We start from the raw sequence: 10,000 nt of genomic DNA on the forward strand, positions 1-10,000 counted from the left end.
TCAATTTACTGCACAGAAAATGTTGGACTATCTCAAGGAGAAACGAGACGTGGGATTTTTCAAGAGTTTGTCAGGACTGATGCAGTCGTGCAGGTGCAACACACACAAACACAAAACATGCAACATTTGATTTGATTCTTAATGCACCGATCTCTAGAATCATTATTGTTGTTGTCTTTCTTGTTATTATGTTGCTTTGACAAACCAAACATACAGTGGTAAGAAAAAGTATGTGAACCCTTTTCTGCATAATTGGTCATTAAATGTTGTCTCATCATGTATAAACAAACACAATGTGCTTAAGATAACAACACAAACAATTATAATCTTTCATGTCTTTATTGATCACGTCCCATTAAACATTCACAGTGCTGTGGAAAAAGTATGTGAACCTCTAGACTAATGATGTCAACAAAAGCTAATTTGAGTCAGGAGTTGGCAAACCTGGCATCCAATTAATGAAACGGGATTGTAGGTGTGGGTTGGAGCTACTTTGACTTATAAAAAGCACTCAAACAGTTTGAGTTTGCTATTCACAAGAAGCATCTTGTGAATAGCAAAGATGCTATTGCATAAAGCTGGAAAGGATTACAAAGTTATCTGGAAGAGTTTAGATATTCATCTGTTCACAGTTAGACAAACTGTCTATAAATGGAGATGATTTAGTACTATAGGTACTCTCTCTAGAAGTGGCTGTTAGATATTCATCTGTTCACAGTTAGACAAACTGTCTTTAAATGGAGGTGATTTAGTTCTATAGGTACTCTCACTAGAAGTGGCTGTTAGATATTCATCTGTCCACAGTTAGACAAACTGCCTATAAATGGAGATGATTTAGTACTATAGGTACTCTCTCTAGAAGCGGCTGTTAGATATTCATCTGTTCACAGTTAGACAAACTGTCTTTAAATGGAGATGATTTAGTTCTATAGGTACTCTCACTAGAAGTGGCCGTTAGATATTCATCTGTGCACAGTTAGACAAACTGTCTATAAATGGAGGTGATTTAGTACTATAGGTACTCTCACTAGAAGTGGCCGTTAGATATTCATCTGTTCACAGTTAGACAAACTGTCTATAAATGGAGATGATTTAGTACTATAGGTACTCTCTCTACACTGCAAAAAATGATTTTCTTGACAAGTATTTTTGTCTTGTATTCCTGTCAAATTATCTAAACTTTCTTAAAACACGATTTATTTACTTGTCAAGCAAAATGGGATAAGATATTAAGTCTTGTTTTAAGATAAATCTGACTAAATTTAGTGAACTTTAGACTCAAAATCAAGAAAAAAATCTGTCCAATGTGGTAAGCAAAATAAACTTAATTTAAAAGGAAAACAAGTTTATTTTGCTTATCTCATTAGCAGATTTTTCTTGATTTCAGTCTAAAGTTCACTAAGTTAGTTAGATTTATCTTAAAACAAGACTTAATATCTTATCCCATTTCTGACAAGTAAATAAATAGTGTTTTCAAAAGTTTAGATAATTTGACTATGAATAGAGATAAAATACTGTCTAGAAAATCATTTTTTGCAGTGTAGAAGTGGCCGTTAGATATTCATCCGTCCACAGTTAGACAAACTGTCTATAAATGGAGATGATTTAGTACTATAGGTACACTCACTAGAAGTGGCCGTTAGATATTCATCTGTCCACAGTTAGACAAACTGTCTATAAATGGAGATGATTTAGTACTATAGGTACTCTCACTAGAAGTGTCCGTTAGATATTCATCTGTGCACAGTTAGACAAACTGTCTATAAATGGAGATGATTTAGTACTATATGTACTCTCTCTAGAAGTGGCTGTTAGATATTCATCTGTCCACAGTTAGACAAACTGCCTATAAATGGAGATGATTTAGTTCTATAGGTACTCTCACTAGAAGTGGCTGTTAGATATTCATCTGTTCACAGTTAGACAAACTGTCTTTAAATGGAGGTGATTTAGTACTATAGGTACTCTCACTAGAAGTGGCCGTTAGATATTCATCTGTCCACAGTTAGACAAACTGCCTATAAATGGAGATGATTTAGTACTATAGGTACTCTCTCTAGAAGTGGCCGTTAGATATTCATCTGTCCACAGTTAGACAAACTGTCTATAAATGGAGGTGATTTAGTACTATAGGTACTCTCTCTAGAAGTGGCTGTTAGATATTCATCTGTTCACAGTTAGACAAACTGTCTATAAATGGAGATGATTTAGTTCTATAGGTACTCTCACTAGAAGTGGCCGTTAGATATTCATCTGTTCACAGTTAGACAAACTGTCTATAAATGGAGATGATTTAGTTCTATAGATACTCTCACTAGAAGTGGCCGTTAGATATTCATCTGTTCACAGTTAGACAAACTGTCTATAAATGGAGATGATTTAGTACTATAGGTACTCTCACTAGAAGTGGCTGTTAGATATTCATCTGTTCACAGTTAGACAAACTGTCTATAAATGGAGATGATTTAGTACTATATGTACTCTCACTAGAAGTGGCCGTTAGATATTCATCTGTTCACAGTTAGACAAACTGTCTATAAATGGAGATGATTTAGTTCTATAGGTACTCTCTCTAGAAGTGGCTGTTAGATATTCATCTGTTAACAGTTAGACAAACTGTCTATAAATGGAGATGATTTAGTTCTATAGGTACTCTCACTAGAAGTGGCCGTTAGATATTCATCTGTCCACAGTTAGACAAACTGTCTATAAATGGAGATGATTTAGTTCTATAGATACTCTCACTAGAAGTGGCCGTTAGATATTCATCTGTTCACAGTTAGACAAACTGTCTTTAAATGGAGGTGATTTAGTTCTATAGGTACTCTCTCTAGAAGTGGCCGTTAGATATTCATCTGTCCACAGTTAGACAAACTGCCTATAAATGGAGATGATTTAGTTCTATAGGTACTCTCACTAGAAGTGGCTGTTAGATATTCATCTGTTCACAGTTAGACAAACTGTCTTTAAATGGAGGTGATTTAGTTCTATAGGTACTCTCTCTAGAAGTGGCCGTTAGATATTCATCTGTCCACAGTTAGACAAACTGCCTATAAATGGAGATGATTTAGTTCTATAGGTACTCTCACTAGAAGTGGCTGTTAGATATTCATCTGTTCACAGTTAGACAAACTGTCTTTAAATGGAGGTGATTTAGTTCTATAGGTACTCTCTCTAGAAGTGGCCGTTAGATATTCATCTGTCCACAGTTAGACAAACTGCCTATAAATGGAGATGATTTAGTACTATAGGTACTCTCTCTAGAAGTGGCCGTTAGATATTCATCTGTCCACAGTTAGACAAACTGTCTATAAATGGAGGTGATTTAGTACTATAGGTACTCTCTCTAGAAGTGGCCGTTAGATATTCATCTGTCCACAGTGAGACAAACTGTCTATAAATGGAGGTGATTTAGTACTATAGGTACTCTCACTAGAAGTGGCCGTTAGATATTCATATGTCCACAGTTAGACAAACTGTCTATAAATGGAGAGGATTTAGTACTATAGGTACTCTCACTAGAAGTGGCCGTTAGATATTCATCTTTCCACAGTTAGACAAACTGTCTATCATTACATTTACATTTACATTTATGCATTTGGCAGACGCTTTTATCCAAAGCGACTTACAGTGCAATTATTACAGGGACAATCCCCCCAGAGCAACCTGGAGTTAAGTGTCTTGCTCAAGGGCACAATGGTGGTGACCGTGGGGTTTGAACCAGCTACCTTCTGGTTAACAGCCCTGTGCTTTAGCCACTACGCCACCAACACTCCATAAACTGTCTATAAATGGAGATGATTTAGTACTATAGGTACTCTCACTAGAAGTGGCCATTAGATATTCATATGTCCACAGTTAGACAAACTGTCTATAAATGGAGGTGATTTAGTACTATAGGTACTCTCACTAGAAGTGGACGTTAGATATTCATCTGTCCACAGTGAGACAAACTGTCTATAAATGGAGATGATTTAGTACTATAGGTACTCTCTCTAGAAGTGGCCGTTAGATATTCATCTGTCCACAGTGAGACAAACTGTCTATAAATGGAGATGATTTAGTACTATAGGTACTCTCACTAGAAGTGGCCGTTAGATATTCATCTGTGCACAGTTAGACAAACTGTCTATAAATGGAGATGATTTAGTACTATAGGTACTCTCACTAGAAGTGGCCGTTAGATATTCATCCGTCCACAGTGAGACAAACTGTCTATAAATGGAGAGGATTTAGTACTATAGGTACTCTCACTAGAAGTGGCCGTTAGATATTCATCTGTTCACAGTTAGACAAACTGTCTATAAATGGAGAGGATTTAGTACTATAGGTACTCTCACTAGAAGTGGCCGTCCAGTCAAGATGACTCAAAGGGAACACACAGCAGAATGCTCAATGAGGTAAAACAGATCCCTAGAGTGACAGATAAAGACTTTGAATCATTGGAACTGGTTAACATCTCTGTTCATGAGTCTACTACATCTCGGTGGGGCGTGTGGTGAGTTGTGCGTGGATGCCTCGGAGAATAGCGTGAAGCCACCACACGTGCTACATCTCCAAAGTAACGTGCTCAACAACTCATGTGATTAGATGTGCGGATTGACGGTCTCAAACGCAGAGACAAATGAGATTCGTCCTCCGCCACCCGGATTGGGGCAAGTCACTACGCCACCAGGAGGACTTAGAGCGCTTGGGAACTGGGCGTTCCATATTGGGGAGAAAAAGAAGAGAGACTTTCACACCAGACATCCTAAGAATATGAGCTGAAGCAGTTCTGTAACGAAGAATGATCCAATATTCCTTCTGAACGTTGTGCAGGTCGAATCCGCATCTACCGGAATGGTTTGATTGAGGTTATTGCTGCCAAAGGAGGATCGACCAGTTAGGGTTCACTTACTTTTTCCACAGCACTGTGAATGTTTAATGGGATCTTCCCAATAAAGACATAGTTGTTAACATAAGATTATAATTGTTTGTGTGTTGTTAAAGCTAATTGTGTTTGTTTATACTTGATGAGATTTCATGACCAATTAATGCAGAAAACCAGCTAATTACAAAGAGTTCACATACTTTTTCTCGCCTCTGTATCTATCTATGTATCTATCTTTCCGTCTGTCTGTCCGAACATCAACATTTATCTTGACACACTTTACTGATCTAGTTTTAATAATTATTAACAGTATTTTTGTCATTGTGCAGCGTTTTGGATCTGAACGCTTTTGAGCGTCAGAATAAAGCTGAGGGTTTGGGAATGGTGACTGAAGAGGGCTCCAGTAAGTCACACACACTCTCCTATGTTCACTTGTGTTTCTGTGGGTCAGTCGAGTTTTAGGGTTAAAACTGAGACAAAATCACACAATCTCTCTTATCTCACTCTGATGCACAGCAGACAACACATAGTGCTCCAGATGAACTACACGAGCATTGTATTCCTCATAAAGACCTTCATTACAAACATTTACTTCCTAAAATGATCTGATATTTACAGTCACCACCAGTTTTAACATGTGACTCCACATTAGACATCTAATGTTGTTTATTCATATGTGTTTGATTGCATCTGTGTAATGTATCTATAATATAATGTTATGTCAGTAATTCATTGTAATGTTCACAGCAATGCCTCATGTTCCTTTATGACATCACGCCGTTTAAAGAGCTTTCATGCACTTTCTTTAGTCATACATTAAGTTTGTATTGCTTTTATTTTTTTATCATTGTTTCCAACTTCTCTTGAAGTGCATCTATTGTCCATCCATCCATCCATCTTCAACCGCTTATCCGAAGTCGGGTCGCGGGGGCAGCAGCTCCAGCAGGGGGCCCCAAACTTCCCTATCCCGAGCCACATTAACCAGCTCTGACTGGGGGACCCCGAGGCGTTCCCAGGCCAGTGTGGTGATGTAATCTCTCCACCTAATCCTGGGTCTTCCCCGAGGCCTCCTCCCAGCTGGACGTGCCTGAAACACCTCCCTAGGGAGGCGGCCAGGGGGCATCCTTACCAGATGCCCAAACCACCTCAACTGACTCCTTTCGACGCAAAGGAGCAGCGGCTCTACTCCGAGCTCCTCACGGATGACTGAGCTCCTCACCCTATCTCTAAGGGAGAAGCCCGCCACCCTTCTGAGGAAACCCATTTCGGCCGCTTGTACTTGTGACCTAGTTCTTTCGGTCATGACCCAGCCTTCAAGACCATAGGTGAGGGTAGGAACGAAAATTGACCGGTAGATTGAGAGCTTTGCCTTCCAGCTCTCTTTTCGTGCCAACGGTGCGATAGAGCGAGTGCAATACCGCCCCCGCTGCCCCGATTCTCCGGCCAACCTCCCGCTCCATTGTCCCCTCACTCGTGAACAAGACCCCGAGGTACTTGAACTCCTTCACTTGGGGCAACACCTCATTCCCTACCCGGAGTACGCACTCCATCAGTTTCCTGCATCTATTGTTTGGGATTAAATGATCCATCACATCTCACTTATGTAACGTTTTTGCATTGGTTGTCATTCATCTCATGTAATTCAGGCATAAGTGACGGCGATGTTTAAACATCCTTTTAATCTTTGTCAATGTGAAATATCTCTGGTTCTTCTGGAAGTTTCTGTGTCTTCTCCTTTGCTTATATCTGCTGTTTTCTGCTGCTTTGTATGTTGATTTCTTTCTTTCTTGTCATTCTGTTGTCATTGGTGCAGTCAACGTGAGGGAGCGCGGTAAATACACGGTTTAGATTCTATCTGTGTGTCATCGCTCCTGTCTGTCTGTCTCTCTTCCTGTCTATCTGAATGTGTGTTTGACTGCTCATGTCAGTGCATGTGTCATACAACAGAACATGAAATCAGACCGATGGTTTCTCTATTCTTTCATTTATTTACTGTAAAATACACATATTTAAACATTCAAACATATGTCAATAAGACTCGAGACTTGTGTGTGATAGAATCGCTTAAGCAGCCTTCACATAACTCGTGTCGGGCGAGTGAACGCATCACAATGTTCACTGTGAATTTAAGTTCATTTGGGGTAACCAAATTGGTCCGGTTGCTAGGGAGGGTAGAGTCACATGGGGTAACCAAATTGGTCTGGTTGCTAGGGAGGGTAGAGTCACATGGGGTAACCAAATTGGCCCGGTTGCTAGGGAGGGTTGAGTCACATGGGGTAACCAAATTGGCCCGGTTGCTAGGGAGCGTAGAGTCACATGGGGTAACCTCCACATGCTGTGAGTCTCCGCGGTGTCATGCACAACGAGTCACATGATCAGATGCGCCGATTGACGGTCTCAGAAGCAGAGGCAACTGAGACTCCTCCTCCACCACCCGGATTGAGGCAAGTAACTGCGCCACCACGAGGATGTGCTAAGTAGTGGGAATTGGGCATTCCAAACTGGGAGAAAAGGGGATCAATCTTGTGTGTGGACTCGTTTGAAAGATAATCACCATCTCTAATTAATGGTATATGATATTTTATATTCTGTTTATATTTCTTGAATTTATAAGCAAAAACGCGGCATATAAGCAACACTAACATAATTGTCAAAGACATATTTAGCTGTTACTCGCTATATTATTATCTGTGAGTAAAACAAATAGTCTGGTTGTATTTTACTCTTTAAGATCTTTCCAGCAACATATGACACATGAATATTTGATCAGTTTTATATTTTTACTAATTGCAATAATTGGGCCCATCCGAGCTTAAAGGGTTAATAAAAAAGAAATGTAAAGTAGTTTTTAAATATTGTTGCTTTAAAGTCTGAAAGAAATTATTGATGATGTAAACATTGTGTAAATTCCCAACGCTGCTCAGTTGGACCTGTCATTGCTAATACAGTGTTTGCATATAAACAAAGTGCCGGTAATCATTAGCGGTTGATTCTAGCGAGTGTGTCGTGAGCCTTCGCAATTATGATATGCTCTGTTCTACTCTTCAGTATCTCTGTCACACCAACCGGCTTCCCTCGATAGCACAGCGCAGACCACAAAACATATGTGATCCATTTGAAGTGTAGAGAGAGGGGTCTTGTTGAGAGCGCTGTAGATGAAGTCAAACTTCTCAAACCGTTCCACCCCGACATTAACAGCACTGACGAAAAGAGACAACACAGTGCCATGCACCATTTTCACGACACATCACCGTTACTAAAAATAATTATTTTTAAAAAGACTTGCTGCATCGGCCTGACCATGTTAATAAGGAGCCGTTATAAAGCATTGCTCTATAAATATAAGTGCATGAAGTCTGGACCTCAACAACACTTTCTGTTGATTTTACGATTGTCTAGTAGATCACAGACGGCTGTAGAGGTCGGTAGTGACGCCACTGATCGTATCTTTTAAAGAAATACATTTTGTTCTTCCTGCAAACTAAGAAAAAAGGTTGAAATATTTCTTCTGTCCCTGAAGGTTCGAAAGTTCTTCAGAATGACGAGTTCACCAAAGATCTTTTCAGGTTTCTGCAGCTCTTGTGTGAGGGGCACAATAACGGTAAGAGCGGAAGACCACACACACACACACACACTCACAACACACACACTCACACTCAACACACACACACACACACTCACAACACACACACTCACACTCAACACACACACACACACACACTCACACTCACACACACACACACACACACACACACACACTCACAACACACACACTCACACTCACACACACACACACACACACACACACTCACAACACTCACACTCACACACACACACACACACACACACTCACACTCAACACACACACACACACACACTCACAACACTCACACTCACACACACACACACACACACACTCACAACACACTCCACACACTCACACACACACACACACACACACACACTCACACACACACACACACACTCACACACACACACACACTCACACTCACTCACACACACACACACACACACACACACACTCACAACACACACTCACACTCACACACACACACACTCACACACTCACACTCACACACACACACACACACACACACAACACACACACTCACACTCAACACACACACACACACACACTCACAACACTCACACTCAACACACACACTCAACACACACACACACACACACACACTCACACACACACACACTCACACACACACACACACACACACACACTCACAACACTCACACTCAACACACACACTCAACACACACTCACAACACACACACTCACACTCAACACACACACTCACACTCATCACACACACACACACACTCACAACACACACACTCAACACACACACTCAACACACACTCACAACACACACACTCACACTCAACACACACACACACACACACACACACTCACAACACACACACTCACACACACACACACTCACAACACACACACACTCACAACACACACACACACACACACTCACAACACACACACTCACACTCAACACACACACACACACACACACACACACACTCAACACACACACACACCACTGACGTGCGGTCTGGGTAGGCAAACTAGGCACTGCCTACCCTGCCAAAATTCAAAAATAAAATGTTTATTAAATAATAAACTTGTATTTGTATTTTTACTTTTTATTCTTGTGATTTATATATGCAATATGTGTGTTATTCCAATTGTTTAGACGTTATGATGACAAATGTAGCAGTTACGCATAATCAACTAAAAACAAATGGTAGAATAAGCAGTGCTTTTACGGTCCATTCATTGCAGACGACACGCGGAAAACCCATGTTGTGCATGCGCACTTCGATCCTGTATTCTTTAACATGTATGGCAAAAAGCACAAATCTGCTGTGCCTTTTGACGTAAATATGTTATGCCCGTAATCATCTCCGTTATGTATCAGACATGGACCAATTAAAATCGAGATATTCCTGGACATTTGCGTAGCTAACGTCATTACACCACAGCTAGCGTACATGCCTAATCCCCGCCAAATTCAAATTCAAAATGACAGCACCGGCCGTAATCACGGAATTAAGAATTTTTTCCAAGCTCGATTTTAA

The 10,000-nt window shown here is 40.4% G+C and overlaps 1 protein-coding gene across 1 annotated transcript in view; it reads left to right on the top strand.

The window, feature by feature from the left end:
* LOC127656938 (ryanodine receptor 3) overlaps positions 1 to 10,000 on the top strand; it is a 245,618-nt gene that overhangs the window by 206,703 nt on the left and 28,915 nt on the right. The window contains 4 exon segments of the mRNA XM_052145505.1: positions 17 to 93; positions 5,200 to 5,273; positions 6,684 to 6,701; positions 8,391 to 8,471. Coding sequence (XP_052001465.1) covers positions 17 to 93; positions 5,200 to 5,273; positions 6,684 to 6,701; positions 8,391 to 8,471 — 250 coding nt within the window.

This window comes from Xyrauchen texanus, chromosome 16 (genome assembly GCF_025860055.1).
Source record: "Xyrauchen texanus isolate HMW12.3.18 chromosome 16, RBS_HiC_50CHRs, whole genome shotgun sequence".
Taxonomy (NCBI): domain Eukaryota; kingdom Metazoa; phylum Chordata; class Actinopteri; order Cypriniformes; family Catostomidae; genus Xyrauchen; species Xyrauchen texanus.